Source organism: Haliaeetus albicilla, chromosome Z (assembly GCF_947461875.1).
Source record: "Haliaeetus albicilla chromosome Z, bHalAlb1.1, whole genome shotgun sequence".
In the NCBI taxonomy this organism is placed as follows: Eukaryota; Metazoa; Chordata; class Aves; order Accipitriformes; family Accipitridae; genus Haliaeetus; species Haliaeetus albicilla.
In genome coordinates this window covers 7403743-7418261 of record NC_091516.1, presented here as the reverse complement: position 1 = coordinate 7418261, position 14519 = coordinate 7403743, and the positions used below count along the sequence as shown (strand labels likewise).

Genomic DNA, 14519 nt, shown 5'->3' with positions numbered 1-14519 from the left:
TGTTCTGTGAACAGATTTGACACAATTCATTAACTTGGCAGAAGAACATCGCTCCCTTTTGCTGCAGGTACTGACTCGGTTTTCTGTGTCGCCAGGTGAGCTCCAGAACTAGAACAGGGAAGGAGCGTGCAGCCAGGGAGCAGAGCAGCCCAGCAGGCAATGAGGAGCTGTCGGGTAAGTACAACGTCACCTTTATATGCAGAATAAAAGTGTCTTAAACCATGGCTTCATGAGATCCATGAGTCAAATTAGCAACTTGCAGCCACCACCTATAGGCTTCCTGCTGTCCTGCTCGCGCTGGCCCCTCTATATGAGCTGTTTCAGCTCACTGCAATAGCAGAAACCAAAACAAGTGAGAAAGCCTGTGGTTTGTGTTGGTGTTACCACATTTAGCAAGTCAGATCAGCTCACGTTAGGATCTGATGAGCAATGGCCAGGAAGGAATGGTGGCTTTGAGAGCAAGGGAGGAGGGACAGATGAGCAGCAGCATTTATGCACTCACACCTTTCCCCCTCTCCTATCAGAGTGCTGTGGGAGTTGCGTGGGGTACTGTAGCCGCTGCACCAGTCTCACTTAGATATCTGTATATTTGTATAGAAACACCTGTGTATATGTATGAATATATAGATAACACTTATATATATATATGAATACGTGTACACACATGGATACCCATCAGTAGCTTAACAGATTATATTCTTTGCAGTGCCTGACAAACTGATTCTCAGTCCTTCCAACTCACAAGCGCCACAGCAGGGAGATGTGGTTTGCCTTCATCACACTCTCCATGGCCACAGCCAGTGACGATGGATAAAGTGGCTCCCAGAAGGAAGCCCTGAGGGAAGGGTGGCCTCTGAGCTGCCATCAGTCGCCCCCCCAGCCCAGCCCTTCATGGACTCCCCCTGTGGACAGGCGCTTCAAACACAAGTGTTAACCAGGACAGCTGACACAGGCTATTTCATGTCCACCTGCTCTAAATCATACTGGTGATACTTCAGACTCTTGATTACTGAATACTTCAGTAGCTTGATTAAGAACTGCTTTTTTAAAGTGGGCTTCCAATTCTTGTGCTGATCCCTTGCAGCTCTTTCCCCCAGCAGACACATCCCTCTCCTGCTGTGGGCCATCTCTATTCTTTCCAGGAGTCTGCAGCACCCCTGCAAAGTTCGTTAGCTCATTTCTTTATCTTTCAGGCACCTCTGTTCTCCTGCCATGCTGAATCAACAGGGATTCCAGTTAACAACTTAACCTCCTGGAGAATTACAGTCGACTGTTACCACTAGCTTCGCCTTTTGAGCTAAGAAGTCAAAAGTTAGAGCCTTGCAGACTAATTTTCTTCAGAAGAGCCTGGTGACACCAGCGGGTGTCTCTTGATGCAATATCATTTATTCCAAAACCTGATTTCACCATCTCAACAGCAGCAGATAGCCCTCAGTGTTTCCAAATCGATACTGCAGTGTCAAGGGCTCCATCCTCCTGCTCCTGCTGAGGAGGCACATGGATTCAGCCCAACCTGCTAAAGCTTCTCAGCCCTTCAACCCCCCCCAAGTTCACAAGCTGCACTCCCCCTCTGGCAGCACCAGGACTACGAGGCCATTTACTACAGGGGTAAGGAGTTCAAACAAATCCAGGAAAAATAAGCCTAAAACTCTCCATGCAGTGGTGAACCTTTCCATTTCCCCTTGCCCCTGGACTCCTGGTTTTGCTCTTATGTTGGTGTGGTGTGGTCTCCTTGGCTGGCTGCCAGGTGCCTGCCAAGCTGCTCTGTGAGTTCCCTCCTCAGCAAGACCAGCGCGGGGGTGAAAACAAGATGAAAAAAAAATTTGTGAGTTGAGATAAAGGCATTTTAATAAAGCAAAAGCAAAGGCTGTGCAGAAGCAAAGGAAACAATATTTCCAAAGGAAACACCACTTCCCATCAGCGGGTGATGTCCAGTCACTGCCAGGGAAGCAGGGCCGCAGTAAGCATAGCAGCTGGTCTGGAGGAAAACACCTTAATAGCTAACGCTCCCTCCCCGCCTCCTTTCTCTTGGCTTTCATTGCTGAGCATGATGTCGTGTGGTATGGAGTACCTCTTTGGTCAGCTTGGGACAGCTGTTCTGGCTATGTCCCCTCGCAAGCTCTTTCCTACTCCCAGCCTACCGGCCTTTGGGGGTGAGGGCGTGGGAGAGACAGGTCAATGCTGTGGGAGCGCTGCTCAGCACCAGCCACAGCACTGCTGTTTTACCAGCACCCCTCTAGCTACCAAGAGAAAGCAGAGCCCTGGGCAGGCTGCTGTGGGGACAGTTAGCTCCATCCCAGCCAGGCTCAAGACAGCTGGTGATCCTCACTCAGGATCCCAGCCAGAGCATCACAGCTGGCAACAGATTTAAACATACAAATTCTCTCTTGAATTAGTACAGTATTTTAACACATGCAGACTAAGGGTCTGCATCTGGGAGAAGGACTTTGCGGATCTGGCCTGTCAGTAACTGAAAACACCTTAAGTTTTAGTTTGATTTTCCTTTCCTTCTTCTACCACTGAAGTGTACAGGCATACAGAGGCAGAATGAGCCAAGTAAGCCCCTATTTTTAGGGAATTCCAATGAAAATCACCCAGGAAATCATCTTTCAAGAGACTGTACTTATTGTAATGAATAATTTATTATTAACAAACCATAAATAGGTTGCATAGAGAATTTTACTGGATTATCATCAGATTGCACGTTGTATCTGAAAATACATCAGAATGCATCCTCCTCTCAGGCACTGGTGGTGTCAGTTTGGTGGTAATGAATGGACACACAGGGAATTAGAATGACTTTCACCTTCAGTGAAGAGACAGGGATCTAAAGACGACAAGAAGTCTGATATACCTGAAGCCCTCTCTTAGGCTGTAGCATGTTACTGGACCATTATTACTACTCTTCCATTTTCCTTTCTCCTGCTCAGTGCCCATGTTGCGCTGCTGCTTGCTCAGAAGTACAACCTCCTCCTCCTCCTGCTACTTTTTGGCTTTCTGTAGCCACCAGCAGACAGAAATCAATTGCTGCTGCCAGCTGCAGGCCACTTGCTTTCCCTCACCTGTGAGCAGTCCCTGAAGCAGGCTGTCAGGTTTCAGTATTTCAGCAAGGAGAAGCCAGTCACAGGTGCCCTGCTACTGATAGGCAGCCTGCGCTTCAGCGCTGCACTCCTTCATTAACCTGCTACATTCACATCCAGGAGGCAGCAGGTGCAGTAAAGCAAAGCTTTCTCAATAGATGGGTTGTAAACTTAAGTTCCACAGTCGTCAGACAGGAACATACTTTCAGATCCGGTCATTATTAACAAGTATATAATGAGACAGCTGCAGTAATCTATGCCCTTGTGTGACAGCACCTCAGCCTGGAGAACATGAACAGGATCTCCCTTTCCTGGCATGCTGAGACTAGGGTTCTCCACCTACCCATAAACCCTGGCCTGATGAGCTAAGCAATGCTGCAGGCAGCCCAACAACCAGCCTCCTCTTCAGAGATCAAGATGCCCAACAACCTCCTCCCAGAGAGAGCTGGTGAGAAGGCCCAGCTCAGGAGAGAAGGGATCCTCAGAGTGACAGAGGATGAGCATCCTCTTCAGTAGACTGCAGATCGCTGCCTGCTTTGATCTGTTACCACGCCGTGAAGACACAAGGGGCCACTAAAAGCTGTCCCCAGCATCTTCATAGAACTGTACAACCCACGCTGAGCTGCTTGCCACTGTCTCATCGCTCTGCTATTTAAATCTTCCTGAAAAAGCCAGCCTTCTCTGGCTGAGAAGGACTTCCAGATGAATATGAAAGACAAGGTTCAGGCTTGGAAGGAGACCAAGTTCACATAGACACCGAAAAGCTTTGCGTTCTGAAAAGGAGACGAGATGCTTCTGCAGCTAAGCAGGGCACCCTGGCTGCCCCAACCACTACCAGATTTGTTAGAGCGCACCATTTCCCAGCCTCTCCTTTCTCATCAGCTTATGCCAACCACAAATTCATTGGGAGGCTTGCTTGGACTTTTGAAGTAAACACAGGGATGATTTTGCTTTTCCCAAGCTGTTTAGTGAGACTGAAAGACTGACAAGCTGTCTCCTGTTTACTTTCTGAAGGCAGTTTGCAGACAGCAGCAAGAATTAATGTGGGAATGGCTGGCTCTGTTTATGCCAGTAACTCATTAAAAAAATACACAGCACACTTGGCTGGCATTATTTCCTCCAGCTACACTGCAACATGAGGTTCTCCTTGAGAATAAAAGCTGTGAAAGTTGCCACATGCCAGGAAACTTTCACTGAACCACTGAAACTAGGATTGAACAGGGCTTCAAGATACAGACCTTTTTTCCTCCCACCCCAAGACAGGCTCAGATAAAGCCAGTGGCTCAAGCTGGCCTCCTGATGACAGGGCACCATGCAGGCACACCTGAAGCATGTATTAGCATTGTTCCAAAACCAGCTTCATAAAAGATTTGGACAACTGGCTACACTGAAATACTTTCTAAAAGGAAGCAGATACCAAAGGGACCAACTCCAAGAAAAAAGAACTAGTAATTACCATGAACTATGACAATTATCCAAGGAATAGTTCATGAGAGGGAAGTCACTTTTAAAAATTGTGTCTACTGTAAGCACAAGATGTGAAATGGCAAAGTATTAAAACTGAGCCACAAGTTACAGACAGCTGTGCAAACTGAAGATTAAATGACATGTCCGGAACTTAGGTTTTTATTTTATGAGCTTTTGGATGGACAGCTGAACACTGATGAGCAGTAATATCAACAACAGCAGAGAGCTGAGAAGCTAATAATGTAAATGGTTAAACCTTCACCCCTGCATCAAATGTGGAGTATTTTCAGGGAAACCCAAGCCTGCAGCTTGCTGTCTAAATGGTAAAACTACAGCCCTCCATTATGTAAAAATGCTCACGAAACTTGAAGTACACACAAAGTAAGTATTTTAATGACACAGATTTCTTCTATTATTCAGCCGACAACAGTGTAGTAGTTAGAAAAAAGTTCTTCTCCTTGCTTGATGTCTCGGAGAGCAACAAGCACTACACACCTCAGGTAGCTGTAAGAAAAGGAAAAGCAAAATATATGAAAGTGAACAATTACATGTCCCTTTGAATTTTTTAAATCCTTCATGGCAGGGAGCTAAAACAATGGCTCTGTCCAGATTACTTTTGGGAGTAATATGCATAATGCAGGCCTGGGAGCCTGGAAGAACAACACTGGGATACAGACAGCAAATATAAGCAAAACCAGTATAATTGCAAAAAAAACCCCAAAACAAACCCACAAACAAACCTTCCACTCACACAATTACGCAGAAATGAAAAGAATTAGTCAAGATGGAGAAAAAGACACACAGACAGGAAGCAAAACTACAGCAAAGTTCATGGAGCAGAAATCATTCCTCTAGCACCTATCCACAGGTGCTAGCTGTCTAAACCCACCCTCAGTCAACAACACCCAGAAAGACAGCTCCAAACTGCATCAGAGCCCTGCTGCAGTCTATGGGGATGGGTGAATTCTCCATAAACCAAGCTGAAATCAATGGCTGGCAGTCGTCTTAGAGAGATTTAGGAACCCACCCCCCTAAACTTCCTTTAAGTAAGTGACCATGCCCTGAAGCTGAAGTATCTGTTCAAAGGAAAGCACATTCTTCTGATGCTGATGAACATGAACGTGAAGAACAGCATCAACCCAAACAGTCCCCACTACTAAGAAATTGAGTGTGAGGTCATTTTGAAACCAAACAACAAAAAGGTAAGCAAGTACTAAGAACTCTTTTACAAGACAGAAAAAGATTTAGAAACCAGATTACCTATGTTGTCAGCACTGTCAAAACAAGCAGCTAGAAGCAGATGGGATCTTTTGTCTAGTGGCTGTACGCTGGCAGAATTGATGATTCAAAGACCGTATTTTCTTGGACAGATTCCAAGGAAGAGAGCAAAATTCCCCCTTCCTGAAATGATCCCATAGCTTAGCTCTGCTCACTGCACTTTCACCCTTCAAGTACAGCACCCAGGCTTCCTGAAAGTTCAGTCTTACCACTTCTTTTATTAGCATTTATTTACTTCTCTGCAGACTACAACTGCATCATTAACCTTGCCTCAACAAAGTCTAAGTTGAATCAGAAAAGCTGTTTTTCCAATACGCACCATAACTTTCTCCAACCAGATTTTTTAAATAGCTCCAGAACTACACTAAAAGTCTAGATGATCTGCTCTAAAACCCTTACACATCTTCTAAATGAAAAGGATTACTTGGTTCCTGAAGGTAGCAACTGGACCAGAAGCACAGTTTCTTTGGTGTGTTAAATTCAGGACCAACATTACGACTTACTTAGAGCTTCAAAGTTATTCTTGACAACATCCCAGTACAGGACACTCACTTCCAAACATATTGTCTGTCCTTGTTGTCCATACTGCTTCTTGCACATATTCATTTAATTGTCACTTTTCCGAACAAAAAAATCTGAGAAAGGTTTCCAAGTGTTTTAATTTCTAAAAGAGGTGGATTTTCAGATCATAATGAAGATATTGTAATTGTGTAGTGTAACTAAGTCACATGACTTTATACTGCATAGTACTTCACTTGCTTCAGTACAAATTAATTTTAGGTTTCTTCTTGCAAATTCATTTGCTTATTCCTCACATAAGCAGAAGACCACGGAACAGGAGAGCAAGAAGCCTATATCTCAACTACCTTAGAAGGGCTTTGGTTAAGGGTTGCTAACTACATCCGAAATACATACTGAAAAACAAGTACTGTCATACAAGCAAAATATAATTAGTGCTTTATGGGATTCAGAAGAATCACACTATAGTGTAACAACTGCTTGTAAAACCATGTCTTCAGAGCTACGCTGATCTTATTTGTGAAGATGTGGAAAAAGGAACAAAAAGAAATAGTCTTGTAAATCACTTAAAATTAGTCTATTCAAAGAGCTAACTCTTCCATACAGGTGCACACATTTGTGTAACACATCTTTATACGGAATAATGTTATTCTTCAACCATGGTGTTTTTTGTTTGGTTTTTTTTTTGTTTTTTTTTTACACACACATACAGTAAGCTTTGTATCATACAAATCTATGAGCTCTTTGACTCACTGCTAACCTCTCTATGTCATGGCTGTAGACGATGTTTGGAAGATACTGTTTCAGTTCTACTGGAAAGTATCCCGGCACATCAAACTCCTGATAACACACGTTGGCTGCTTTTTCTAGAAATAAGAAGAAGAAAAAAAAAGTCTCTAGGACACTGAGAAAAATCTTAGCTAGGGTTTAGAGATATGTAAAAATATCAAATGTACTGCTGCAGAAGTACCAGATGTTTCATCAGGCCTTAAAACCATGCCTCTGTTGGGAGCTACTACACTCCTCTGAAGTCCTATTTTGAATTTACACAAGAGATACACAGTCAACTATAGGAGCTTTAATTCATCCTTATCGCATTAAACAGGATGACCTGATTATCAACATGTATATGAAGGGGCACAACTTGCATAGTGCCAGGGGTAGCTTACAGCATTGCTAAATGTTGTTAATACACAACATTTGCTTTTACAGTTAAAAAAATCCAGAAAAAATTTTTCCTGGTGGCAAAATACATCATAAATACAGCAGAGAGAAAATCACCATCTGTCCAGCAGGAAGACGGGAATTTTCCTTACATGGACACTGGATCTGGAAAAAACAGCTTCATGGGACAGCCCTTTGTCTCTGTGCCAATCAACACCTGGTTCGCTACTCCAGCAACTTTTCTGGATGCTACTTGGAGGCAGGGTATCTTTAGTGTAATGCAGGCTCTCAAAGCCACTTAGAAGCTAGGGATGGTAGCAATTCAACTTTCTGTATCTCACAACCATTCCCATGAGTTATTTATTCCCCCAAACCTTAAGACCAAGACATACTGTCTGAGACAGAATAAATAAGTAGTTCCCTTCTTCATGTCCAACAGCTAGACCATATCAGCAGTTTCCTAGATTTTGCACATAAACGTAAGGGAGTCTAAAAAAAGTATTATAGTTCAAACTGAGCAGTGATAGAATCTTACTGTACATGCCACTGTGTGTATGGTTTTCTCATGAAGCCTGCTGGAACCATACTGGGGAACTTGATCTGCAACTCTGTGTACTGCCTCAGCCCAGCAGTCCTTCACCAGATATTCTTTCTCACCATCTCACATTTTGGGATGTGTGCCTTTCATTCTACATACCAGGAAGGAGACTGGGGGAGTCAGTGAGAAAAGCATAAGAATATTTGAAGTGTTGCTACGCTGAAGGATTCTAACACCAAGCCATCACAAAAAGCCTCAGAAACTCTTTATTCCATAAGTGCTTATCTTGTTTGAAACAGCAGTATCATTCTCCAAGATTAGTATCTGATTCTCTGTCACCCCCAAAACAACTTATATCCATAAAGACAAACTCAAGCCTGGAAAATTTACCTGGCAACTTACCATGTGAGCAGTTGTTGACATACTGTCCCATCGCCAGTGGGTTTTGCAGGGCAGCTGTGAGCCAGCTCTCATCACTCATTTGAAATGGGCCAAGTTGATCTCTCCTGCTGCAAGACCTGAAATGACCAACAGTGTTAACGTGAATCACTGCTCCTTCACTTAACAGGTTATCTGTACTTCCTCCAGTAGAAAGGGCCACAGTTGCTGGGTAAAGTTACAGCTGTCCAACCCACCTGGGAGACAGGACAACACTGGGGTGGGGGGGTTTGCATGCAGACCAACACCTTGATGATACTTTAAAAAGTGCATTTAAACCTCCCACATAATGCGTGGTGTCTTTCAGACTCCGCTGGAAGAACCTGCACAAAACCACCACGTACCATTCCAGAAATCCAACGTCAAACATTACCATTACAGAAGTGTCAACACATCTCATTCACCTCTAAAGATGTGAAGGCTCATTATAATATCAATTTCAAACTCACTCCCAGAATTAAAATCTGGTATTAGTAGGTATTAGTAATCAAATTAGGTATTATTTTAGATCATTTTGCTTGTTATTAAATTTTATTTCCTTTTCATCTCACATTTAAAGACAAATTGCTACAAATTGTATTTTAAGGTAAGCTAAAACAGTCCAGGCTAGCTGCATCAGGGGCAGTTCAGATTGGACATTAGGAAAAGGTTCTTCACCATGAGGGTGGTCAGTCACTGGAACAGGCTCCCCAGGGAAGTGGTCACATCACCAAGCCTGTCAGAGTTCAAGGAGTGTCTGGATGACACTCTTGGTCATATGGTTTAGTTTTAGGTAGTCCTGTGAGGAGTAGGGAGTTGGACTTGATGACCCTTATGGGTCCCTCCCAATGTGAGATAATAAGTATTATTATTAGGGTTACTGCTCCCTTCTTAAGTGCTGCTCCTCTGTACAGTAGAGCCGGAGTTACCAGATTCACCCTGTTCATATCGGCAAGTCCATATAGAGGCTTTTTTTTTTTTTATCCACTAAGCAGATCTGAATAACAGCTCAGAAGCATTTAAAAAATTTTATGTTACATCCTGCTCCTATTAAAACTATTTTCTTTACAGGAAACAGTCTCTGTACATCAAAACGCATCTCACTGGCATTACAGATAAAGACAAGTACATAACAAATCACATCCAGCAGCTCTTACCCTTGTGTTGTTTGCATTACAAGATACACATCGGTGGATAATATTAAAATCTAACTCAGTTTAGGGTAAGACAACAGGGAACTGAGACTATTAGTACCACTGTTTTAAACCAGTTGAGTGACAAACGCTTTTTCTTTTGACTGCTCACCTGTACACTGATCTTGATAGTCCTTTATCATTCCCATCAATAAGGACACCATCTATGCACCTAAAAATAAAGGGATTGCCAAGGGACTGGAAAAAGATGGGCTCATGCTTTCTGTATACTGTACCTGTTGCAAGACAGATATGATTATTTCAGAAGAAAATAAGTTAACTGTCAGAATGGGCTTACGATATCACCCAGTCCTCTCCATACAGAAATTCAAAGGAGACAGAGAGGGTAGGAGAGAACTCCTTTCTCAGTTAATGACATTAACACTTGTAAACCTACAAGCTTTTAGACATATCTTTGTGGGATGCAAAAAAAAAAAAAAAAAAAAAAAAAAAATCTACATGAGCTGAGATATTCCAGAGAGAGAAGCCATTGAAGGAAATCATTGAGGAGAAGGCCTATGTCCAGCATCCATGTGAGAGGTAGGTAAAAAACCAGCCAACTGGCCTGCTTCAGAGCGGAAAATGTCAAGTGACATTTGTTCAGGAAAGCACACCTGAAGGTACTAAGCTATTTTGTTACTACTCCATCAGGACTCTGAAAAACACACACAGACAGCAAAGAACCTGAAACACCCTCCTCCACCACCCTGACTGGAGATTTTGTTTGGTACAGGAGAGGGAAGAATGCCAAACCAAGAACAGACAAATCATTTCAGCAGACCATGTCACAAATCCGTGGACAGGATTTAACCTGCCCTGGGTTCCAAGCACAGAAAAGTGACAGCAGACTGGCTTGCAACTTTTCATGACATTGCAATCCTATGTCCCTCACATCCACTACACCTTCAGCAACTCTCTGCAGAAATCCTTCACTACAATCTCACAAGAAGCGAGGCAAAGGCCCCGACAGCAGTCTGCACTCACTGCCAAACAGGCAGGAGAGCACTGACCTGCTCTCTCCACAGGGTCCCTTCCCCAGCCAGCAGCCCTGCAGTTTCCTTCATACCCCTGAAAAAGGAAAGCATTTCAACAGCTCATCCTCTTGTTTTGCCAGATGAGCTCCTAGAGGAGACTCTTGATGAGCCTACACTCACATTTAGCATGTGCCTGAAATTTGAAGCGAGCAGCAAGGTCGCAGGCTCATTCCCTGTGATTGTCATTTGACTGTTAGTCAGTTTACCAGTCAATGGCAGTCGCCAGGCACTCCTGCTTTGGCATGGCAAAACACACTCTGCTGCCCAATGCTTGGACTGGTCCTGATCCTGCAGTGCTGGCAGAAGCTAGAGACTGCATGCAGGGAATGATTCTGTTGACAGACGAAACAGAAACAAATCCAAAGCACTTCAGCAGAGCTGTCCTAGGTTGGCCATACTGACAGAATTACAAATCTTTTTAAGAAATGTAAGCAAATACAGTTCCAAGAAATGAGGAACAGAGAAGTGCTGATTTGCCAAGCATGCTTCTATGGAAGAGAGTTCCACTAAAAGGTTTTACTTTCATTCTCCAATTTGTATTTTTGTGCTTTGAAAAAGTTCATAGTCTTGTATGCTGATCTGTGTGGAAATCTCAAAACCTCCTTTTTCAGATCCTTATCCAAAACAGAAAACCCGAAGAATTAAACTGTATTGTTCATCTACTTGAAATTGCTCCCATACATTTGTGTTTAAAGAATCTGGAACAACTTTTCCAGCAGCTGAAAAAAAATCAGATTTTGAGTACTGAAAGTTTTTTTTTATAAACAAAATTACCCCCCCCCCCCCAATATTGCTTTGCTTATTTCCAAAAGAACTCTAGTCAGGTTATACAGATATATTCTCATTCACCGTAACTTGCAATTTTGTTAAGGAATGACAGAAATAAAACCCGTAAAATAAAAATTAGTGTAGAACTTCAGTATTCTATAATTAGATGGTTAGAAATCCCATCTAACTTAATCAGATAAAAGAACATTCCATTACCAGGATACATAGATACAACTGTCCCTTTCGGTACAAAGCCTTTGGTAACAAAGACTCCAGTTCCAGCAGACACCAGGGAACTTCGGTCTCGACTAATAGCAAACCCTAGTGTATTCAACAGAACTTCCTCTGGACTAAACACATGTTGACTCTGATGGTTACATGAATTTACTTTTGATCGCTTCTGCTCAACAGTCAGTAATTCCAGATATTTACATTTGATTTCTGGAAGTAAGGCCAAAATATGTGCGTGTCTACTGAAGTCATTTATGAACAGAGCTTTAAATACTTTCAGTAGCGTTTCAAAGACATCTTCATCAGAGATAATTTTGTCTTGGGAGCTTTCGGGAACGTATCGGAGAGTCCTGTAAAGAAAAAAACCCTTATTTTAAAATTACATTTTTCCTAAATAAAATACAGAAGACCCATTTTACAGCAGCAACTTACAGGCACTGTTGTCTCAAACAAAGCCAAACTCTGAAGAATATTCTTTCATACCTGTCCATCATCTGTGTATTTACAGCAAGGCAGGTAGGTTAAACACCACTGAACTCTCAGTGACAAACATACCAAAAATCAAATATACGCGATTACCAAAGTTTATTAAAAAAAAAAAATGCATAGTGCATTACACTTTAAATGAGGCAAGGACAAGCGTTATGCTGACTAGGGAGATTTTAATTTATGCTACTTTTAACAACGCCGTAGTCACTTAAATTCAAGCACTGCTTTTACCTTTAAAAGGAGGGCAAACACGTCTTGCCGAAAAAAAACAAACCTACCCATCCAGTTGTAACGCTGAATACCATTTTAAAGCAGGCAGGTACTAAAGTTTCGCGCCAGCGAAGCGGCACACAAGGCTGAACCCCTCCCGCAAAGCAGCCGCCTCCCAGGGAAACACCCGCGTCAGCTCCCGCCGCGACCCCCGTCACTCCCGAGAAGGGGGAGCGGGGCCTCGGCGGCGGCTCCGCGTCCCCTCCTCCCCCCCGAGGGGAGGGGGCTCTCGCCCAGCTCCGGCAGCTCCTCCAGCCCGAAAAACCCTGCGCCAGGCGGCGCCGCCGGCCGCCACCTCACCCCGCCGGAGGGCACAAAGGGCGGCGGGGCGGGGCGGGCTTCCCCCCCCCCCCGAGCGGCCTCGCCGCTGCCCGCTGGCGCCCGGGATCTGCCCCTCCGCCTCACCTGCGCTTGCGGCGGAGGTTGAGGGCCAGCCAGGGCACGAAGCGGTACTTGTAGGCGTCCCACCGCCGCCGCAGGGCCCGCAGCATGGCGGCGGGCGAGCGGCGCCCGCTCCCTCACGGCGCCCGCTCCCTCACGGCGCCCGCTCCCTCACGGCGCCCTCTCTCCAGCCGCGCCCGCGCAACCGCCCCGGCCGATCCCCGCTCCGGACGCGCGGCCGTATTTGCGTACGGAGCTGCCATTGGCCGGTGGGCGGCGAGCGGCGCGCGGGGCGGCCAGCGCCCGCCGGGCCGGCGCTGTCGGCCGTGAGGGGCGGGCGTGCGGCGCGTGCGGCGGCCAGCGGTCGCCCACCCGTGAGCTCGGACATCGGCGAGGAGCGTGAGTGACGTGCGTTTTTAGGGAGCCGATGCCAACTTACTGTCACGTGGCTGCGCGCTGAGCACCCGCGGAGGCGTGATGGCAAGCCAAATTTTTCAACATTTACTTTTTCTTAAATTCATTCTTTAAAAGTTAATTTTTAAAATTGCGGTTGACACAGGTAGCGGAAAGAGCCTATCCAGGTAAACAAAGTAAAACAAAGCCCAAGTCAGCCCGCCCTCGGAACGGACTGACCCGAGGGGGCTTCCTCAGGCTGACGGGGCGGCTGAGGCGCCATCTTGGCACCCTCCCCGGGGCAGGATGCCCGGCGAGGCTGGGGTGGGTGGGCCGGGGGGACCGGCTTCCACGCGGCCAGGGGGAGCAGGCGGAGCGGGAAGCCTTTTAATGCAAATGTGTAGGGCTGCTGGCTGATGAGATCGGGCTCCGGTGGGGCTGGGACTCCCTGTTCCGCAGCAGCTGGCGGCATAGGGAGAGCTGGTTAACCGTAGGTACTGTAACGGCATGGTGTGTTTGCACCAAAAAAGGCAGAGCTGCAGGCCCTGGAAAAGAAAACTCTTGTCCCGTGGGGGCATACTTACGTAGGTGAACACACGCACACCTCCCTATATCTAAATAACGTTGCAGGCCCCTCCCGTGTTTTATTAAACAATCAAAAAAGGCAAGATGATACCAAAAGGAGATTTAAAAATGATCTAGAAGCAGCAGTTGAAACACATCTCCTTGACAATTCTACATCCAGGAGCAATCCCAGCACTATCAGATCACCTTTCCAAAATCATCATGCGCCTGCCTCTAGTGATGCTGAAGACTGTTAGTGCCTCAGATGATCATAAAAGAAGCGGATCAGTAGCCCAGAGCTGAAACCTGTTACATTTCTGTCCACACTTTTGACTAGTATTTGGCCCTGGCGACAAGGAGACACGAGTTGTGCTTTGTAGCATCATAAGCAAATGCATCTTGAAAGGTGCAGCCCGCTTACTGGTGTGAAGCAGTCTGCAGCGTTTACTGCAAACCTAACAAGCCAGACAGAACGGATATATTGCAAATCATGAGCATTTACAACTAGAGTGCTCATGGGGTGGGGACATAATCTCTTTTGGTGCCACATTCTACCATAGGTTGTCTGTAAAATAAACAAATCTAGTGAAGAAAACAATCGCTCAGCAATTGAGCTTCAAAAATTAACAAAGGTCCCCAAATCATTCTTTACAAATCATTAAGTTAAGATACATTAAGATAAGGGTTATGGTATCTCCTTGGCTGCTGTTCTCCCTTCTCTGCTTGGGTACCT

The 14519-nt window shown here is 45.1% G+C and overlaps 1 protein-coding gene and 1 long non-coding RNA gene across 4 annotated transcripts in view; one reads left to right on the top strand and one right to left on the bottom strand.

Annotated features, from left to right (window-relative positions):
* LOC138683873 (uncharacterized) overlaps positions 1–14519 on the top strand; it is a 446426-nt gene that overhangs the window by 430301 nt on the left and 1606 nt on the right. The gene's annotated exons all lie outside the window — the stretch shown is intronic.
* Positions 4919–13152, bottom strand: SETD9 (SET domain containing 9). 3 transcript variants are annotated; one of them, XM_069776397.1, is made up of 6 exons: positions 12854–13121; positions 11714–12039; positions 9769–9892; positions 8449–8564; positions 7105–7210; positions 4919–5051 (listed from the first exon to the last, which is right to left on the bottom strand). In XM_069776397.1, the coding sequence occupies exons 1-6, from the start codon at positions 12937–12939 to the stop codon at positions 4964–4966; spliced, it is 846 nt and encodes a 281-aa protein (XP_069632498.1). In that variant the 5' UTR covers positions 12940–13121; the 3' UTR covers positions 4919–4963. The 3 variants fall into 3 exon arrangements, with proteins under 3 accessions (XP_069632498.1, XP_069632497.1, XP_069632499.1); XM_069776396.1 differs by having other exon boundaries at positions 11675–12039; positions 12854–13118; XM_069776398.1 differs by lacking the exon at positions 7105–7210 and having other exon boundaries at positions 11675–12039; positions 12854–13152.